The sequence below is a fragment of the Mauremys reevesii genome, linkage group 6 (assembly GCF_016161935.1).
Source record: "Mauremys reevesii isolate NIE-2019 linkage group 6, ASM1616193v1, whole genome shotgun sequence".
In the NCBI taxonomy this organism is placed as follows: Eukaryota; Metazoa; Chordata; order Testudines; family Geoemydidae; genus Mauremys; species Mauremys reevesii.
This window is the reverse complement of record NC_052628.1, coordinates 46,084,026-46,106,191: the sequence shown is the minus strand read 5'-3', so window position 1 is coordinate 46,106,191 and position 22,166 is coordinate 46,084,026. Positions and strand designations below refer to the sequence as shown.

Here is a 22,166-nt window from a genome sequence, read left to right as displayed (position 1 = left end):
TTTGTCCTTTTTGGAGTAAATAGTTTAGGTTTGGCATCTGACTTAAGTCTGTTGCTTTAAGAATTAATATTTTAAAAATATCACTGTTTATTTTGGATTTGTGGGACCTCAACACAAAATTGTACAGTAGCATATAGTTGTTTTTCCATGATTATCTGAGTGTTTATAGCCTTTAATATACTTTTCTAGTCTGAAAAGTGATGTAGAAATGGCACCTTTTTTTACTCCTCTGAGCTGCTCCCTCTGTATAGTCAGAGTTAAATCTGCTTAATTTAATGACAAAAATATATTTTTACTATTGTTAGTCCTGCGGTACCAATGTGGCAAAAAGGAGGGAGTTGTGTTTTATTCCTTTTTGTGCATCGGCAAAATTGTTTACTAAGTCCCAGTTACAAGTTTTGGTGGGGAAAAGCGTGTTATAAAAATCTGTTATTCGTAGAAATACTTCATGAAATGGGAAGATAAATTGAAAACCGCTTTTTGAGTAACTTTAAACATTCATCCCCCTGTAGTGTTTGCAGCCCAATTCAAGCATTGCTACACTGGTCTAGCGCTAGTGCACCCAGAACTAGAAAATGAAAGTGACTACTCCCAAAAGTGGAAGTTTATTTTCATTGTCCAAGTTCTGGAGATGCAAAGGAGCAGTGAAAAAGTACACACACTGTTTAAATGGTGAAAATCAAAGTAACTTCTTACAGGTTTTTGTTTTAATAATCTAAAGTGCAGATAGGAACCAGAGCAAGGAAATTTGTTTTAAAAAGTACAATTGAGCCCCACTTTTACCAAGGTCTTGGAGGACTCTGAAACATCTGTAAGACAGAGGTTTGGATAAATGAAGGTGCTGAGTATCAACCCAGGCAGGGCTAAGTTTCTGGAGTTGCCAGGGAGCTTCATCCCTGACCAGTAACTTGCAGGACTGAAGCTTCCAGGAACCTTAATTATCTGAAGTTTCAGATGTATGGAGTTTAGGACCTCCATTGTATTTGTATTTGCCCTGCACTACCAAATCATATTCCACCATCAGAAAATCCCCATTAGAAATGAAAAGCCACAAGTGAACAGAAAAAAAAATAGATGCAAGAATTCAGTTACATTTTTGTCTTGGAATGAAGCTCTTTTGTTTATGGCTCTGCACAACATACAGTTTGTGTGAGTATTATGCCTACTTTAATTTGCATGAGAAATTGACATACAAAGCTGGTACAGTACATTTTGTTATGAATGTCTCATTTGTTTGTAACATCCAAACAGTGCAGCGCTCCCTTGAGAGACTGTCTGTTTTTCACTGTAATCGGCTAGTAAGCCTGCCAGTTCCCTCACGCTACTATATATGGCAACATTAACAGGAAAAGGTACTATTTCTATTTTACAATAGTGGGGAAAACTAGATGTTGTTTAGTATTGCTGTTTTATTTTGCTGCCATTATTCCTAATGTAACCATTTTTTCATTTTGATGGGTTGAAACAACAGCATTTTCTTATGGTGAATGGATTCATTGGTAACTATTTGTTTGCCCAGATATGTTTTTCATGGATGTTTCATATTGTCCGCCTTAGATATTTTTTTTTGTACAGTAAGTTAGAATTTTGAAGTGCTGTGCACCAATGAGAACAGAAAGTTCTGTGTGTTTATATTTTTCATTAAACCTGTGCACAGAGCATATGTTTTGATTTAAATAGTGTGTTGTTTCAGTTTTCAGGGCAGTCACTCGTTTGACATTTCTAGAGCTGAGATCAGTGAGTGTGCTTTCCTACAGTTTGTTCATTCATCAGGAACTCTGACACTGACATTTAATCACACTGCAGAACATTTGCTGGAGTCTGACATTAAGCTCTTCAGGAAATACTTCTGGGATAGAACCTTTCTTTACAAGGTTGGTGCCAAATTAGCAGAATGCATAGAAACATATATTTTTTTGACAATTTGCACCGTTTGCTATTCATACTTGATATGTTTTTCTTGGGTCACACTCTTTCTTAGTTTAAACCGTGCAGGTTTTAGGGATGGTAAGTGTGTTGGTCTTGTAGACAAAGGATTATTGTCATTAGCTTTTCATCTGTGCTAAAGTTGTTGTTTTCACGCATGAAACTGAAGTGTAGAAGAAATGTTAAAGGAGTACTTGATAAAGCTCTTGTATTTCCAGAGATGTTTTTAGAATGGCCCTATGATAAATATCTTTCTTGTAAAACCCTTTCTCTCTGGTTTTTAATCTTGCCTTTTCCATTTGTGTTCATGTTTTGTAGTGGGAGGTATTTTTTTTTAAGTTGTTGTTACGATTTATGGCAGCAAGGAGCCCCAGTCATGGACCAGGACCCAATTGTATGCTAGTCATTGTACAAACACAGAGAGGAAAGATAGTTCTTGCTCCAAAGAGCTGACATTTATATTGTATTTTTGTACGATATTTTGGTCACTTTAGTCTTGATTCAGTGAGGTACCTAAGCACAAGTGTAACTTTATGCATGGTGAGTAGTGTAATTGACTTCAATGGGAATATTCATGTGTTTAAAGTTAGACATGTTCTTAACTGCTTTCCTAAATTTGGGCCTTTGTCTATATCAAATTATTGGATTAAAAGGTTACATAAAATTATTATTTATTGTTTTCCCCTCTCTTGTTCTTAAATTTCCCTTCTGTCTTTGCTTTTCTTTTCCATGTTTTGTTTTTCTGTTGTTTGTTTATTTTTAAGCATTTATCAAAATGGTTATAGGTTTTTAAACTAACAACGAGATACATGATATACTTTGACCTTTGCACACCAGTTTTGTGCATTTGATTTATAACACAGACATTCATATTTAGTCATTCCCTAGATTTCTAGGCTTTCCAATATAAAAACTGGTCCCAGATTCATAGCTCTAACTTGGGTACAACAACTTTCACACAGGTGTCCTGATTTCCTAAGGCAAAAACAAAATCATGACAAAGATTGTAATATTGTTTATATCCCTTGCACTCATCAAACCCTGTGTTTTTTGCAGCACTTGGGGGGGCGGGGGGGGGGGAGGAAGGGAGAAAATGCTAATCGATGTGCCATATTGAAAGTGCCCATGGCAAATATTCTTAGATTAAAGGTTGCAAAATTCTACAATGATTGTTATGATAAGTAAAACATTCTGCCAGTCATCCATTTCCCTCTTCCTGAAAAGACAGACACAGACCTGTTCTGTAGCTTAGCTCCTCCTCATTGGGAAAAACCACTAGAGATCATCCTTTCAGTGATGCAAGATTTTAATGGTAGGCTTAGTGAAACCTAGATAGCAGAAACAAGCCACTATACCAAAGCACACAATCTTTTAATTTAAATATTAGACAGAGCTTAGGAAATCAAATTGTCATGAACTCTATTTGAGAAATGATTACCCCAAGTGGGTGGGTCTGATCTAGCTAACTTAGGCTAAGGGAAGAACAGGGTAAAAACACATTTTTCTTTCTTTGTCAGTCAGGACCACTAGTCCTCCTAATGGGATTTTGACAGCTTTGAAAGCTGAGGAGGGAAGAGGGCAGTAAACATTTCAATGTAGCTACTTATATTGAAATAGATGTAGAATTTACAGCATTCAACACTTCTACCACAGGATGAAGATTGCATATCTAACATATAGTGTCTTGAGAATGTATGGATAAATGAGCACATGGATGCTTTATATATCGCTCCACAGACAAAGTGTATAACTATGACCCAGATGCAGGCAGAGCAGAATGGGCTTTAATCCATTGTGGTGTAAAATGTCCTTTGGTTTTGTATGTTTTCCTGTGCATGAAATGGCTGCTGATAGCTTTGAGGCTTACTTGAACTCAGTTGTTAGAACTAGTTCATGCCATTCTGTCTCCTTTTAGTGAATGGACTGATGTTGGGCAGAGAAATGGAAGAGAGATTTCCTGAGATGGTGGAATGAACAGTGGACCCATCCTCAGAACCATCTTATCCCTGTGGAAATGGCAGTATTGATACTGCTCCCAATTTTTAGATGATGTGACTATATTATAAACAATTCCATGTTGACACCAAATGTAGGGAGTAGGGGAAACCTGAGTGGTGGGGCTCAAAAGGAAGCTTTTTTTGTTAGGGAGTCCAAGATAGGGTTGAGTTTTCATCATGAGGGACAATGGATGTCCTGCAGGCTGAGTAGCCCTACTCCCTTTAAAAATGTCTGACTGCACGGCTGCTGTGTTTGGGTGTATCTGCTGTTGATACATTAGTGAATGCAACCAGTGTGGGGAAAGAGGACTCTATGGAACATCAGTGGAGAGAACAAATCTTGTTTCTAGTGACCAAATTTAAACAGTAAAAGAGAGAAGGGAGAGATGATGCATTAGGTCATTGCTTCTAAAGGCTCTGCATAGGGAAGCCCTTTTGTTGCCTAGTATCAGAAAAATCTAGTGGTGTCCCAAGGAGGAGCTAAGCTGAGTTGCTGTTTCTGTTCCTTAGCTGCAGGAATAGGAAAAACTCAGACTTGGGTTGCCAGTTAATGGGATTTAGGCTCCTAAGCGCTTATCTCACTTTTGAAAATGAGATCTGGGCTCCTAAATCAGTTAGGCATTGCCAATGCTGAGTGCAGCTATACCTAAATACTATTTAAAATCTGGGCCAATTTTAAAAGCAGTCCAGCTCAGCCTCATCTAGTGGGGTAGTCCCTGTGAGACTCCTGCAGCTGATGTAAATTTGAGTAGGCCTTAGGCTGCTTGCTCTAAATTATGTAGAAGCTATTTTGGCTCCTTGATCTTTCTGGGATCCAGAGACTGTAAAGGTGGCAGTGCAGTATGCATGTGATTTATTGGCTAATGCTTAAAAAATACTTGGAAACAGGGAACTTTGTATATTTGTTAAGCCTAGGGCTGTCCTTACCCATGTGCAAAGTGCGCAGCTGCGTAGGGCACCAGGAAATTTGGGGCACCAAGTTGTCCCAAATTTCCTGGTGCTCTACGAGGGCCAGCTCCAGGCACCAGCTTATCAAGCAGGTGCTTAGGGCGGCAACTCTGGAGCAGGGCGCACTTTCAGGTATTCGGCGGCAATTCGGCGGAGGGTCCCTCACTCCAGCTCGGATCGAAGGACCTCCCGCTGAATTGCCGCAGATCGCGATCGCAGCTTCTTCTTTTTTTTTTGGCTGCTTAGGGCGGCAAAACCCCTGGAACCGGCCCTGTGCTCTACACAGCTGCGTGCTGCTCCAGCGGCCAACCCGATCCCCTGGCCAGCTGAGCCACCCAGGAAAGCTGCCCCTGCCTCAGCCCCGCCTCTTCCCACCCCTGCTCCGCCCTAGCCCTGCCCTCACTCCACCTCTTCCCCAAAGCCTCTACCTCACCCCTTCTCTGCCCCAGCTCCGCCCCAACTCCACCCCTTCCCCTGAGGACTGCAGCAGGGGTCGGGCCAGTCCTGCACTCATTGGGTGGCAGGAAGTGGAGCAACCCAGACCCACCCTGCTCTGCTGGCTCTTGCTCGGGGGTGGTTTTCCCCCGCCTCCCAAGCCTGCTCCCGCCCCCCCATGGAGGCCTGGGGAAGCCCCCCCTGCGCAGGGGGGTGGGGTGCATAGGGCACCAAAATGGCTAGGGATGGCCCTGGTTGAACCTTTATTTAATTGTGTAGCATCACAGGTTACAAATTCAAACTGACTATATGACACACACAGTTCAATTCAGTACCATCTTTATATGGATTTCCACGGTATGGAGGAATAAGCACAGAACTAAGAGTCAAGGAGGTTCTGAGTTCTAATCCTGACTCACCTACTCATTCATTGTATAGCCTTGGGGAAGTCACTTCACCTTTCCATCTTAGTTTCTTCAGCTGTAAAATTCTTGTACCATACAGGACAGTTATGGGGGTTAAGAAGTACAGAACTTTGAATATATAAAGAGCTATATTAACGCAAACATATTTTTTTCTAGAGAAAGGATGTGCGACATACAGTACAAATCTTAAATCTGATATGTTACACAACACAAAGTAAATTTTCCCCAAATATTTTTAGTTTAAAATATTTTATAAATTCTCTCCCCAAAATATATGTATAACTTTTTAATATTAACTTTAATGTATGTATTTGACTTTCTTTGGTTTTGTGTGTGTGTGCATACATGTATGGGTGTATTAATATGTATGGGTATCCAAGAAAGTTGTTGTTTTGAATTTGGTGTTTTTTAGAGTCTTAATTCAAAACAAGCTGGGACAGTGGAAGGACCACAAATGCCCTGCAATTCAACAGATTCTGCAGAAGGTACAGCTTTTCATCTTTGGTCGTAATAGCTTTCTAAAGTCCCAGATAAGGTAGCATGTGTCCTTGTGCCATATATTTATTTAGGAAGATCGCTTAGTACACATGATATCAGAGATCTGTGCAATAGATAATGGTAAAATAGATAAAGTATTTCATTATAAGGGAGGTATGAAATTATGCATTCTACAGACCATTGAAATAATCACATAGGTAAATTAAACCTAAAAATGTTCACAAGCATTTCTAATAATTGAAAAAGTCTTTTAAAAAGAATGTTAAAAAATTAAAACAGCTAAATTACAACCTCACTACAATTCCAGAAGAGGGCAGTATTCAGCTGAAATAAAAACAGGTCAACTTGCAAGAAGTTCCAGTGAAGTCAAAAAGATCTGGTTAATAAAGATAGGAGTGAATTAAAGAAGAATGAATTAAGCATTTTATGAACAATTTTAGTGGCCAGTCCTGAACTCTTTACTGTGGCAAAATTCAAATGGTTTTAAATAAGTTTCCCATATTGATTTCAATTGCAAGTTTGTATAAGGATTGTAGGATATTGTTTCATGACCATAATTACTTTTCTTTACCAGATAGATCATACTGAGCGTTGCAGACCTTGTAACAAGAAGGTCCTAGAACAAAAGAGTTATAAAAAAATTCACTAAAAAGTCTATAATACTCTGATGTGGCATTTAGTTGATGACTATCCTAGATTCAAGGTCTCATTGTTGCATGCACATTAGTGTCTATCTGGAAGAACTGGCTAGTATGCAGTGGCTAATTCTACAAGATAAGGCCCTAATCCTGTAAAACATGCACATGCTCTTAACTTCATACACTGTGAGAAGTCCCATTGAAGCCAACATAAAGTTAAGCAGTTGCATAAACGTTACAGGGCCAAGCACTGCATGATGATGTAAATAAGAATTGGATTCCAAAGGTATTACCTAATTATTCCAAGTGAGTTGATAGACTGAGGAAGTGACCTCCTTAATAGACATTAGCTCCAGTTACACAGTTAAGAGTTCCTTAAGTGTGATTGCCACCATTAAGCTCTTGCTGGAAATTTGTGCCCAACTTCTCCAGCAACCCACAGGCAATTAACATAATAAAGGAAGTTCTAAAGTCACCATCAGCAATAATCAGCATTAACACTACCAGTCTAAAATCTACTTTTGTAAATATAAGCAACTGTTTATAATACAAGGAATTACATACTGTGCTATCAAAAACTTTATCATCTTGGGTGCAGTTTTCTCAGAGTGCCAATGGTCAATGTGATCTTGTACCTTCTGCTGTGTGTCACTAACAGCAGATGATGTGATATAGCAGCAGTTGGGCAATGCATGTCATGCATGGTAGTTTTTCTTAGTGCATGTCCAAGCAGCCTGACTTGGTGCATGCAAATAGCAAATATCAATAAATATTGATTTAGCACTGCAGGAATCATTTATTTTCTGACTATACCCTCTCATTTTGGGTTCAAACCTGCAAGCTGATACTGAGCAACTTTGTGTGGTGCCGAGTGCCTTCAGCTCCTGGCATTCAACCATTACAGGAATTGCTCATCACCGTAGCAGGCTGAGTACTTGACTTTTGCAGACCTGTGTATTTATACAGTGCCCAGCACAGTGGGGACAGAATCTTGACAGTGGATCCTTTGGGTACTACCACTATAGAAATATCTAATAATAATGAATCAGTGTTTCTGTATCTTCATATAGTTTAGTACTGTCATTGATGTTCATATTTCTATCAGCTGGCAAAAAGGAATATTCTATCAGCTGACAAAAGCTCTAGCTATATGTGTATTTGTTGCTTTTCATACAGTCATTGAACCCAGATACCTGAAAATCACTAATATAATTGATAACTTTGATCCATGTTCTACCTTCTGCTAACAAGAGCTAAAAAGACAAAACAAAATTGTTTTGTTGGAAACAAAATTAAATTTTTTGCTGCTACAAACAAAAATCATGTAACAAATGATCCATAAAACTCCTACAATATTCTGTTAAATACTTTTGTTAATTTAGGGGCTGAGCTTAGAGCACAAAATTCTTTGCAGTAACTTCATAAAGGGATGCCCCTTAGAGTTTAAAAAACCTATTGTTCCAATAAGTAATACTTATTCACTCCTGGGTGGGCCTAAAGTCAAGATCAACAGACTTTTAAAGCATAATACTATCAGAAGCTCTGAGCTATTATCTACTGCAGGTTGCTATAGCAATACAGCAGTTTGATTGCATTTCACGATGGGCAATGCAGTGGGTCAATGTAAGGTGATATTGCTGGCTTAACAGTGGATCTCCCATAGCAACTTAATTAAATTCAAATACACAGAATGACACATTCTCTATTAAGGATGCAAAATAAAGTACAGATATATTTTACTTTGATTATTTCAGCCATTCCTATGTTATAAAAAATCTTGTGATTTTTCTAATTTTGAAAGTTTGTGGCAAGTAATAATTGTGCAGAATATTATTATTTAGAGCCATAGCTAATTTATGTCTACATATTAAATCACTTATTGCATAGTAAACAGAGTTTCCCCAAGGATTGTAGGAATGAATTACAGTAATGTCAACTGAACGCCAGTAGTATTAGAAAAATTTCTAGAGGAATTTAGGGGAGCATTCCCTGGGCGTTATCTTAATAAAGTTCAGCTCTTTTTCTCCATCTTGCTTTTTAAAATTAGGGTATGTCTACACTGCAGCTGGGAGCAAGCTAATGGAGCTTGAGCTAGCATTAGCAGAGTTCGAGCTAGAGCACTAAAACTAGCAACTGTATGTTCTGGCTTGGGCTCTGAAGCCTAGGGGTCGGGTAGGCTTGCAAGCCTGAGCTTCCACCCCAGCGGGAATGTCCACACAACTATTTTTAGCACGCTGGTTTGAGCCCTGCCAGCACGTCTGTGTATCTGAGCTGGAAGATTTGTTCTCAGCTGCAGTGTAGACATACCCAGAGTTACCATGGCCATCATTAAAGTGTCATTCTTTATCCACGGTTACTACATGGTGGTGTCTGGGATGATCTGTTTCCATACTATGGGTAAATTTTTACATTATCGTGGCACCTATTTTATCGGGATGAATTCGTTGTTTTATAGAATTGTTGCCTGGTCCAAAAACACCTTTTGGGAATCTTGCCTTTAGACTTTGGTGGCACTCATGAAGTTCGATGCAACAATTGCAGGATACAGTACCAGTGTTCTGTCTAGCTATTTATATTTGGCCCTTACCCAGAGCATCTCCTAAACAACAGAGAGTTTACCTCTGTGTGGCAGGAAGATATTATTGTCCTCATTTGAGAGACAGAGTGGTAAAGTGACTTGCTCAAGGTCACATGAGAAGCCTGAGGCAGAGGCAGGAATCGGAGTAGAAATGTACTAATGTTTTTAGAGCATTTTCTCACTGGTGGTGCTAATAGCTACTAGCCAGTAGTTGAAATTGCTGCTGCTGTTGCGGTGCTTGTAACTTGTACCTCTGCGCCATCTGCAGGTTGGTTGGAGCTTGTGCACTGTGTACCAAGTGGGTCCTGCCTAGCGTGGAATACAGTGATCTCTCTGCAAGACAAGGACTGTCACATCTTCTCACATTCCTGCTGCATTTCAGCAGGAACCCGCTAGATGGGGTTGGGGAACAGGGCGAGGCACACATCTGGTGCAACAGAAGATAATGATTAAGTGATTCATTAAGAAATTAATCAGTATGGACCCAATCCTGTGTAGCCTTTACTTGTACAGAATGGCAAAACTCCTATTGACTTCAGTGGGGCCAGGATTTCATCCTCGGATAGCTTAATCTGAATAAGGATTGCAGGATTAGACCTTATTATTGTTGCTGGAGTCTGCAGCTGGACTTAGATACCAGGCAGCTGTTCTTGTGAGGGGATGGATTGGTACAATGTTATTGGTTTGTAACCTCCCTGGACTCTGCACAGAGTTCAGGATGGGAAAAGGTATAGCAAGCATCAAAGGTCTATGAATGATATCCCCCAAAATACTAAGATATACTTGCTTTTTAAGTATTAAGTTATGGTTAAATTCATGTGCAGTAGCTGATTTTACAAAGATAAACTGAAAATGCAGCTGCAGATCTGTGTCTGGCTGGAGGGCCTTGCCCATGTGCTCAGCGTCTAACTAATCACCATATATGGGGTCAGGAAGGAATTTCCCCCCGGGTTAGATGGGCAGAGACCCTGGCTGTTTTTGCTTTCCTCTGCTGCATGTGGCACGGGTCACTTGCAGGTTTAAACTAGTGTAAATGGTGGATTCTCTGTAGCTTGAAGTCTTTAAATCATGATTTGAGGACTTCAGTGACTCAGCCAGGTTAGGGTTCTATTACAGGAGTGAGTGGGTGAGGTTTTGTGGCCTGCAATGTGCAGGAGGTCAGACTAGAGGATCATGATGGTCCCTTCTGACCTGAAAGTCTATTAAGATATAGGCTGAGTCTATATCTGAGGGCAGACCTGAATCTTGAGTTACAAGCCTCAATATACAAGAAATAAACCCTCCCATTTTCATAATTTTTCCTTATATTTAGTTTTATTTTATTTTAACCAGCAAATGTGACAGTAGCTAACAGTTCTAGGAAGCCCTGCAGATGCTTGTTGTGTTCATTTACATGCAGATTACTCCTGCTCTGTTTGCTGTTTTGTAAATGTCTGTGCTTGGGCAGATCCTGCAGAGTTTGAACATGTTTTTGTGTTCTCTGTGTCCTTTCCAATTGTCTTGAGAAGAAACCATATAAAAGAGAGTGACAGAAATGAAGTTTTTTATCACTTTTTCTTGAAAATGCAGGGGCTAATTTTTAAAATGCATGACGTCTTTAGGACAGTGCGCAGCAGTTGGGATCTCCCATAGTTTAAGGCACAGCTTCTGATTTGTGCTATTGTGAGGACAAATCAGCAGCCTCGTTTATGAATCAACATGTATTTTCACTGCCTGTCCCTTTAAGCTCAAGAGCCTGTTTACAATTGGTCCATAATAACATAACAGCTTGTTGTACAACCATCTAGTATTCTGCCCACTGGTATGCTAGTTTGGGGGGATGTGTATGCTACAAAAGTACATTGTTCTGTGTTGCTTGCTTGCTTGTTCATTATTTTTTTCCCCTCTCCTAGTTGAAAAAAAGAGCAAACTTCCATTGTTTATCACTAGAAGTTGATAAGAAATCTCGCTTTTACAGATCCCATGAATTTGGCATCTGATGAACCAGCACCTGGAAGTGAAGATGTGAAGGTACAGCTTTATCCTTGTATGAATAACTAGCCTCTAAGTTCTCCTACTGCACCTTATGTTGTGGTATCTGAGCATCTTCCATAGTTTAAAAAAAATAAATAAGGTGACTAATGCCTGCCAAGTGACATTTCCTTTCCATTCCTGCCCCAGGGAAAAGTTATGTGTATGTATGTTTATTATTTTCTTCAATGAATCTGTCATGTGTTGGTGGGCTGGAAAGCCAGGTCAAAGAAATGAAGCTTACATCTGAATTGGAAAGTCATGATGATTGTGATCATTCCTATGGGAGTGTGTTCTACAGCCTTGGGACCAGTTGAGATGAAGCCCCATCTCTTATATGCACCAGCTTCCTCCTTGAGATAGAGAGTTCCATTGTTCACGAGGAGTGGAGCTGAGAAGGGCAGTGGAAGTCCAGGAAAGTGAGGTGATGTTTTAGGTAATCTTGAGCCTGGGAGATAACATGGGGGAAACTCTCATTAGCAGTATTTGTAGGATCATACACAGAGCCTGCTAGAGACTGACAATGAGAAATTCTGGAATAAAAAAAATTGATCCTGCTTGGGATTATTTTTACGTGAATCTAACGTAAAATAGGATGTTTTACACTTGATAGAAGAAAGAAGCTATGATGCTTGCATGTAATCCCATTTTGATTACTCAGCTGTATTTGATGTCTGTTTTATATCACGCTTTAAATGTATGTCTCAGGTTGTGCCCTAAGACATCCTTGGTCTCAGTTTTACTTTTTCTAGTTTACAAAACTGAGATTTGGGTGTGGACGAGAGCTAGCTGGCTGAGGCTCAGAATGTACAAGGTTGAAGTAATATTTGTAGGTTGAGAAGCAACTGGAAGATATGGGTGGAATAATATCTTCTTAGGGCCTGCGTCTGTTGTTTGTCAATAGAGTTTGCAGTCTGGGGGTGGTATTGGAGCTACAGCTGGGTATAGATGATTATAATACTTAGTCCTTCCTTGAGTGCGGGGGACTGGACTAGATGACCTCTCAAGGTCCCTTCCAATCCAATGATGATTCTGTGTAGCAGTGGTGGCCGTGTTGGTTTTCTTTTTTCTACGTCTGGCCAGGAGACTGACCATTTTTTGTGGACACAGACCATAACTACCATAATCCATGCCTTTGTCACCTTCAGATTAGATTACTGCAGCTGCCTACGGCTACATCAACCTGGAACCTGAAGTTGAGGTAGAATGTAGCAACCCACCTATGTTGCTGGGAGCATGTGACACTAGTGATCCCTCATCTGCAGTGGCTGCCTGTTGATTTCTGGACAGCGAGGAATTAGTTCTGACCTATAAAGCTGTAAATGGCCTGAGACTGCCTCTCCCTATATGATAAGTTCACAGCTTTGGTCATTAGAGATCTTTGAGCTGGACCCCTCTTGTTTTAAACTTATATCCCACTCTGCTCCAAAACGGTCTGTATTTGTTGACCCTCCAAGGCACAATAAAGCCTGATCTCTTGCGGAGGGAGTGTCTCCATGAAGACTAGTGCTTGTAGGGAGGTGGGGTATTGTCTGGGTTTGATTTTTATCTCTATTTAGTTATTTTTTGTCTGGAGGAGAGGCTGCTAGTTTTATCTTTTAGGCAATTGTATTTTTAATGTATGGTTGCCTCTTTCTACCTCAGCTTGCTAGTCAAAGTTCAGGGGATGTTCCAGTTGGTGGAGTCTGGTATTCTCTTTGATGCAGTTTTGTTTATTTCCAAGGGATGTACAAAGTCCTGCTTTTCTGACTTCAGGGGGAAGCAAGAACAAAAGGAGTGTGGTGTCTTATTTTACAGCCCCAAGCTCCTTAGACCCAAAAGTTCTGTCTCTTGCTTTTTCCAGGGTAACACTCTGCTCACAGGCCACTGCTTGGCTGTCTTGCTTTTTGCCTCTGCCTCCCTCACTATTCTGTCTCTTCTCAGTTTCTGGGTGTTCTGACTTGGCTTGCACGCATGCACCTGGTCGTGATGCCCAGTGGAGCCTCCTGCTCATTTCTGAGCAGATTCTGTTAGGCCTTGTTTTATGTGTAGCCCCTTAACTGTCTCTTACAGCGATCTTCAATGAAGGGCATTTTCACCCATCAGTTATAACAGGGGTTCTCAAACTGGGGGTTGGGACTCCTCTGGGAGTCGTTAGGTTATTACATGGGGGGTCATGAGTTGTCAGCCTCCACCCCAAACCCCGCTTTGCCTCCAGCATTTATAATGGTGTTAAATATATTAAAAAGTGTTTTTAATTTATAATGGGGGCTACACTCAGAGGCTTGCTATGTGGAAGGGGTCACCAGTACAAAAGTTTGAGAATCACTGAGTTAGAACAAGGTTTTTAACTCAACCCAGAACAAGGTTTCACCCAGCTCATAACAGCATTAAAGGTACATAAAGCCTGGGGTAGGCAGTTCTTTATTTTCTGAATTTATTGAAATAAATGAACAAATGGTGCTGAAAAGATTTTAAGAGAATTCTGGAAGCACCACACACTGTTTGTAATGACGTTCAAACTTCACCATTCATCTTAAAAATTTAGCTCAAATTTCCTTTTTCTAGCCTTTCAGAGATCCTGTGGTTTCCTCAAGTGAAAATGAAGACCAGGTCTTGTTGGATATAGGTAAGAAATTGTTAGTAGTTTTCCCTCTTCCAGAAGTGATTGATCTATATGCTACAATGCTATCATAGATCCAAATACATAGCAGACAGACAGTTTCTCTAAAAGAAGCAGGACAACTAACTTTAATGAGCAGCACCACATGGCTACAACCAAAAGGCGCAATCAGCCAAATTTGTGTTATTCAGAAGGAAAACTGTATCAGACTCTTGTTTGTATTTAGGTCCTTGTATCCACCTGTGATATTCTAGGACCTTCCAGCAACGTAAACGTAAATGAAAATCTTGAAAAGAATCGATACAATTAACTTAAATGAATGAAGATTAAATGAAACACACGTAAAGAAATGTCTAGATACTCTGGGGATGGATGCATTAGAGTTCCCGTAGATAGATTAAAGATATAGCTAGGTAAGCCCAGCAGCCAATAACACAATCAAATACAAGCAAAACAGTGAGGAAAATTTCCAAGTTTGGGAAAAGCTACAGTACAAAGTGCAAACATCTGATAATACAAAGCAGAACAAGAAGGAAGTGGGCAAAGAGTCAATTAGTTCAGCCAATGAGAGCTGGGGTTCCAGCCAGAAATGGCCAGGCTGTTTTATTTGCAATAAGGTACAGTGGCATAAATGGAACAGATAACTCAGATTGTCGATACTCAAACAACCGGTGTGCAAACTTAACAGACCTTGCTACAGAGATAAGAGTCACCTTGGTTTTTTAAATGTATCAGAGGGGTAGCCGTGTTAGTCTGGATCTGTACAAGCAGCAAAGAGTCCTATGGCACCTTATAGACTAACAGACGTATTGGAGCGTGAGCTTTCGTGGGTGAATACCCACTTCGTCGGATGCATGTAGTGCATGTATCCTCACACACAACTATTTCAAATTTGATGACAATATATACCTCCAGATCAGTGGCACTGCAATGGGCACCCGCATGGCCCCACAATATGCCAACATTTTTATGGCTGACCTGGAACAACGCTTCCTCAGCTCTCGTCTACTCACGCCCCTTCTCTACCTACGCTACAATGATGACATCTTCATCATCTGGACCCATGGGAAGGAGACTCTGGAAAAATTCCACCACGATTTCAACAGCTTCCACCGCACCATCAACCTCAGCCTGGACCAATCTACACAGGAAGTCCACTTCCTAGACACCACGGTGCAAATAAGTGATGGTCACATTAACACCACCCTATGCTGAAAACCTACCGACTGCTATGCCTACCTTCATGCCTCCAGCTTCCATCCCGGGCACACCACACGATCCATTGTCTACAGCCAAGCACTGAGGTATAACCACATCTGCCACAACCCCTCAGACAGAGACCAGCACCTACAAAATCTTTACCAAGCATTCTCAAAACTACAATACCCGCATGAGGAAATAAGGAAACAGATCAACAGAGCCAGACGTGTACCCAGAAGCCTCCTACTGCAAGACAAACCCAAGAAAGAAACCAACAGAACTCCACTGGCCATCACCTACAGTCCCCAGCTAAAACCCCTCCAACGCATCATCAGGGATCTACAACCCATCCTGGACAATGATCCCTCACTTTCACAGGCCTTGAGTGGCAGGCCAGTCCTCTCCCACAGACAACCTGCCAACCTGAAGCATATTCTTACCAGTAACTGCACACCGCACCATAGTAACTCTAACTCAGGAACCAATCCATGCAACAAACCTCGATGCCAACTCTGCCCACATATCTACACCAGCGACACCATCACAGCACCTAACCAGATCAGCCACACCATCACCGGTTCATTCACCTGCACGTCCACCATATGCCAGCAATGCCCCTCTGCTATGTACATCGGCCAAAATGGACAGTCCCTATGGAAAAGGATAAATGGACACAAATCATTTACTAGGAATGGCAATATACAAAAACCTGTAGGAGAACACTTCAATCTCCCTGGACACACAATAGCAGATTTAAAGGTAGCCATCCTGCAGCAAAAAAACTTCAGGACCAGACTTCAAAGAGAAACTGCTGAGCTTCAGTTCATCTGCAAATTTGACACCATCAGTTCAGGATTAAACAAAGACTGTGAATGGCTTGCCAACTACAAAAGCAGTTTCTTCTCCCTTGGTTTTCACACCTCAGCTGCTGGAACAGGGCCTCCTCCTCCCTGATTGAACTAACCTCGTTATCTCTAGCCTGCTTCTTGCTTGCATATATATACACCTGCCCCTGGAAATTTCCACTACATGCATCCAACAAAGTGGGTATTCACCCACGAAAGCTCATGCTCCAATACGTCTGTTAGTCTATAAGGTGCCACAGGACTCTTTGCTGCTTGTTTTTTTATGTGGGGCAGTAGGGGGAATGGGTCTGATTCTACACTGGTGTAAATCCACAGATGCCAGAGAGAACATTCTGGCTCAATATTTCTAATAATCTCTAATAATAATCCATTCTCTAATCATAAGTATCGCAAATCACAATTGTGAGAGATGCTGTCTGTTCAGTAACTTTAGCATGTATATGTTGCATCCATGTATTGCCTCCCTGTCCCAGGAATGTAGAAGTTTATAAAGGGAATTAAGAGTATGTTGGCAAAAATAATAGTTTGTGTGTATGTGACTTGGGTGCTTTTGTGCATAGACTGATTCATATTCTGGAATAAGTCTACATGCCCTGCATAAGTAATAACACTGTAAAGGCATGTAAAATGATGGTGTCCACATGATCACATTCTGTTTTGTTAAGCAACACCAGTGATTGGACTGGATCTTAGCACAGGATGGCGTGAGCCATCAGGGAGCGATTATGGCTCACTAATTTTGAAGCCACATCTGTTCTGGTTCCTGCTCTGGTTACACCAACTGCATGTGGTCTTGAAGGAACTGGACAGCAGCAGGTAATTGGTAGATCTGTGCTCTGCCCTGCAACTGACTCACCCCTTTTCACCCTTGATATGCTCTGTCCCTCCACCGGCACACCATCTACCCAATGGTTCTCAACGGTGGCCTGCGGACCACTTGTAGCCCAATCAGTACACAGCTGCGGCCCATGTGACATCCTCAGAGCATAGAGGTAGAATATATATTGTGTGGGTGCGGCCCACATATCACATAGAGAGCTGCGTATGTGGCCCATGATGGTAAATAAGTTGAGAACCACTGATCTACACTGAGCCTAGAGGCAGCTGTCTGAGGAGCCAGTTCTGTGGGCTTTACACCAGCCCAGAGCTCCCCCACCCACAGCTGAGAGAGAGAGAATGCTCGATACCACCTCAGAGCTCTGGCCACCTGCAATGTCCCATCTCCAGCTGTGGCCACCTCCTATTAATTTCAATAGGGCCTGGACTCCACCCCTAGTCTGCATTGTATGTGAGATCTCCTGGGGTTAATCCATGAAGTGTTGTTGCAGGCTAGGAGAATTGAACAAGGGGTAAAATATAGCATAGAAATAATCCAGGAAAGGGGGGAACTGTATCTTTAAAAATATTTTGTATATTAAATTAAGGTGTTTTGATGGGTTTATTTAACAGTAAAATCTATGCATGTTTTAACTTGAATCATACCACAATAATTGTCAAATATCACAATTTTATTGTCCTGTACTGCTTTAGACTGGTTTTTGTTGTGTTTTTTTGGCACTGTTATATTAATGGCTGTATTTTTGGCAGGAGAGACACACAGTGGGGGATAAGGAGAGAGAAATGAGAAGAAGAAAAAGAGTGAGATACAGAGGGGAGGTGTGAGGGAAGAAGAATGAATAGAAAAGAGCAAGTGGTAGAGTGTCTCTAGGAGGTAGGGATGAGCAAAGCAAAGAATACATTTAATGGTGAGACTATGTAGTGCTGTTTGATCATTTACATGTTTCTGAATATCAAGCAGCTGATGGATACTAGCTTCTCCCTTCTCTGCTCCGTTTTTCCCTCCCACATGGCCCCTCTGTCCAAAACCTCTGTCAAAAATTAATACTAATAATGGCAGCTCTTGAAAGGACTCTCAAGTCCTTTTCTGCGTGCCTGGATTAGCACCCTGCTCTTATACCAAACCCCTCACGTTCTAGCAGTACCCTTCTCCCAACAGGTATTTGCCTTTAAGGTATTTTGTGGTGTCCACAATGCCCTCTCCAGAATCTTCAGGGGAGCTAGGTCTCCATGCCCCTCCTATACATTTTTTTGGGGTGGGAGCTGTGACCACATGGGTGCCTTGTGGGCCTTTACCTTGTACCCTGCAGTGGGCTTTTTCTGTTCTGTTTCTGTTCAGCAGGAGGTAGATTGGCTTCCTGCCTCTCAGCAGCCCCGTCAGGATTAGAGCGGCAAAGAGCTTTCCCCTTTATCCCCTGATCCACTTTCTACAGAGTGAGGGGAGGAGGTAGCAGCCACCTAATGGCCACTGAGCACCTCTGGGGGCATTTAAGAAGCCAATTGAACTGTGGAGACATCTAGGGTAAAGGGTCGTAAGGATTTTTGGAGGCTGTGTTTACTGTATTTGAGAATAGGTGGGGTAGGTATAAGGTGCTGGGGGAAAGGAACTATTAGGTAAGGCTTAAAGTTGGATTATGGGGACTCCTGAATCCAAATACCAGCCATACCAAACAGTCTCTTCATCTATATCTCCTGGGAGTCGATAGAGATCTGGGCTATGTAATTAAAAACTAAAACAAAAGCACTACCGATACACCTTTATTTATTCAGTGAGAGAGAGAGAGAGAGAGAGAAAAACTTCAAAGGATGGGAGAGAAAAATGAACAGGGAATTAAGGAGAGTGAGTAAAAGATACCAAAAAAAAAGAAAGAAAAAGCAGAAATGTGGTTTTTAAATTTAATGTTAAAACATATGTGTCCTCACGGTGCATTGTATTTCTCCAGTTCCACAACTCTGTGTTTTTGGGAAGGAGTCTGGGAAGTGACAGCTGAATGCTCTTACTGTTTGGCATGTAACTGAATTAACAGGGCATGTGTTTTTAAACATTTATAATTCCTTCCTGTTTTGCATAACTATTTTGAGAAGGAGGATGTCCACAAGGCCATCTATAAAGCCATAAAAGCTTCTTTTTCCAATAGAAAAATCCTAGTTTTTCCAGAGAAGTATTAAACCTTTTAAAGTTCAAAACATAAGTGTGGACTTTCTTCTCAAAATATCAATTAAAAACATGGAAGCAGGAAGAAGTTACAACTTTTCAAAATATTTGTCTTGCTCAGATAGTCATAGTGCAAGTGACCTGGCAGTGGGTTTTGTATATCTCTAGTCTACCCTGATTGCATTGCTGGCAGCAAAAAAATGAAAACATAAATAAAGTAATTAAAATTACTGTAATTCTTCAGTCCACATTCTGCACTTTGAAAGATAAAAACACTGAAGCCAAATTTTTGGCAAAGCTATGCCTGACCAGGGCAGCACAAAACTTTTAGTGGATTCTTGTCCTTTGATTTTCATGCTTTCACAGAAATCCTAGTTTAACCATATATCATCTTAAGGAATTGAACATAATGATCTTTTCTTCTGTATGAAACATGAGGACTACAATGTAATCTGTATAAAATCTGGTTTCAATGTTGCTGTTTTGTTTGTTTTAATTAGCTTTCCTTACTGGAGTTGGTAAGATTTAAAATGTTTTCTGTAGAAAGAAATTGATCTGCTTTCTTGATGTTCTCTTGTGCTTAAATAGTATTAGCCTTTAGTATTAGTGTTAGGTCTATAAAGTAATTACTACTACTAGTCTGGATAAAATATCTTTTTTAGATATTACTTATGTGCTGTCAGAGATGGGCAAGCTATTTGTAATTAAGGCTTTTATAATCAAATATGCCTGTTTGTGACCATAGAAAGTAATGTTTTAAAAATATGTAAAATTTTATTAAATATTGTCTGAGATGACTGAGAATTTTGTGACAAATGTGTTTTTTTTGTTACTTGGCACCGTTCATTCCTTTTTTCCCCCACTTCTGCTTCATATTGGAAAGCGACCTTCCTGACTGTCAACTCTGCATGAAGAGTCTCAGAGTCTTTATCCAGTTTTATGGAAGAGGGATGGCCTGAAAATTGCAAAGCAACATCATAACTGAGGAAAACCATGATTTTATTGCCCTAGCAGTCCTTTAATGTCTGTGGAAATTACACACCACTCTTGTTTGCAGGGGTCTCAATGTTCTTTAAGAGTTGTTTCTAGTGTCTTTGCAAAACCCAAGGTGAGTGCTACTGCACAGTGAAGAGTGCTTTAGCCTGTGGCTTCTCACAAAACCTTGCCAAACACATTCTTTAAACAATGGATAGGTGATCCTAGTTTATTTCAATAGAAAGACAAAGTGTATGCATGCTTATATGTCTATAAACAATCAAATGTCAGGGTTTACTTAACAGCTGAGAGCTGAAGACCTGAGAAAAATCTTCCTAAGTATGTGAGCCTCTAAACACAGCTTAATTAAAAGTTCATGGAAAAATCTCCAAGCATAATATTAAGCATTAAAATATGCAGGCTTTTGTTCTTGGCTCTCAAAGTTTCTCCCTCTTTTCTTGATTTGTCTCAGACACTGTTATGCAAGTAAACCTCGCGCTCTCTCTCTCTCTCTCTCATGTCATAGGATTGGAAAGAACTTTGTGAGATCATCTAGTTCAGTCCCCTGCACTCATGGCAGGACTAAGTATTATCTAGATCCGTGGTTTTCAAACTTTTTCTCTGGCAACTCAGTTGAAGAAAATTGTTGATGTGCGCAACCCAACGGAGCTGGGGATGAGGGGTTTGGGGTGTGGGAGGGGCTCAGGGCTGGGGCAGAGGGTTGGGGTGAGGGTTATGGGGTGGGGCTGGGAATGAGGGGTTCAGGGTGTGGGAAGGGGCTTTGGGTTGGAGCAGGGGGTTGGGGTGCAGGAGGGGGTCAGGGCTGTAGGCTGTGGGTGCAGGCTCTGGGGTGGGGCTGGGGATGAGGGGTTTGGGGTGCAGGAGAGGGCTCCGGGGCTCTGCGACCCAGTGTCTTCCATTCTCCGACCCAATTCTGGGTCGCGAGCCATGGTTTGAAAAACAATGATCTAGACCATCCCTGACAGGGATTTTGTTTGTCTAACTTGCTCTTAAAACTCTCCGATGATGGAGTTCCACAACCTTCCTAGGCAATTTATTCCAGTGCTTAACCACCCTGGCAGGAAGTTTTTCCAAATGTCCAACCTAAACCTCTCTTGCTGCAATTTAAGCAAATTGCTTCTTATCCTATCCTCAGGTTAAGAAGAAACATTTTTTCTCACTCCTCCTTATAATAACCTTTTATATACTTGAAAACTGTTATCATGTCTCCTCTCAGTCTTCTCTTTTTCAGACTAAAACAAACCCAATTTTTTCAATCTTCCCTCATAGGTCATGTTTTCTAGATCTTTAATCACTTTTGTTGCTCTTCTCTGGACTTTCTCCAATTTATTCACATCTTTCCTGAAATGTGGCACCCAGAACTGGACACAGTACTCTAGTTGAGGCCTAATCAGTGTAGAGTAGAGAGGAAGAATTACTTCTTGTGTCTTGCTTACAGCACTCCTTCTAATACATCCCAGAATGATGTTTGCTTTTTTTGCAACAGTGTTACACCGTTGACTCATATTTAGCTTATGGTCCACTATGACCCCCAGATCCCTTTTCACAGTACTCCTTCCTTAGCAGTCATTTCCCATTTTGTATGTGTGTAACTGATTGTTCCTTCCTAAATGGAGTACTTTGCATTTGTCCTTACTGAATTTCATCCAATTTGCTTCAGACTATTTCTCCAGTTTGTCCAGATCATTTTGAATTTTAATCCTATCCTCCAAAGTACTTGCAACCCCTTCCAGAATGAATGAGTTGCAAACCTGTGCTCTCTGGCGTCCCAGAACATGTCTTCCTCCCCTGTCTAAAATCCTCCCCAAAATTCGCTTGATGAAATAATTCTTCAGAAAGGAAGTTCCCTTTGTTCTGACATTTAAATTAGCTTCTTTGCCTGTCTTCTGCCTTATTGGTCTCCATATCACACTAATGTAAATAAACAATTTGGGATCCATAAAATGTGAAATTAGCCATCAAGGTATGAATTATGTTCCAGAAATAATGTTTATGGAACAGAGTTAGAATCTTGGCATTCCATATATGGACACATACCTCTTCTTTCTTTCTCTT

At 40.9% G+C, this 22,166-nt stretch overlaps 1 protein-coding gene across 14 annotated transcripts in view; it reads left to right on the top strand.

The window, feature by feature from the left end:
• The window catches only part of ARHGEF28 (Rho guanine nucleotide exchange factor 28), a 183,240-nt gene that overhangs the window by 57,595 nt on the left and 103,479 nt on the right, over nt 1–22,166 (top strand). For 8 of the 14 annotated variants that reach the window (XM_039544706.1, XM_039544704.1, XM_039544701.1 and 5 more), the window contains 4 exons: nt 1,694–1,874; nt 6,144–6,216; nt 11,403–11,455; nt 14,003–14,063. In XM_039544706.1, coding sequence (XP_039400640.1) covers nt 1,694–1,874; nt 6,144–6,216; nt 11,403–11,455; nt 14,003–14,063 — 368 coding nt within the window. Of the gene's footprint in view, nt 1–1,091; nt 1,150–1,680; nt 1,875–6,143; nt 6,217–11,402; nt 11,456–14,002; nt 14,064–22,166 lie in introns of those variants that run through there. The other 6 variants (XM_039544715.1, XM_039544716.1, XM_039544708.1 and 3 more) reach the window with 5 other exon arrangements.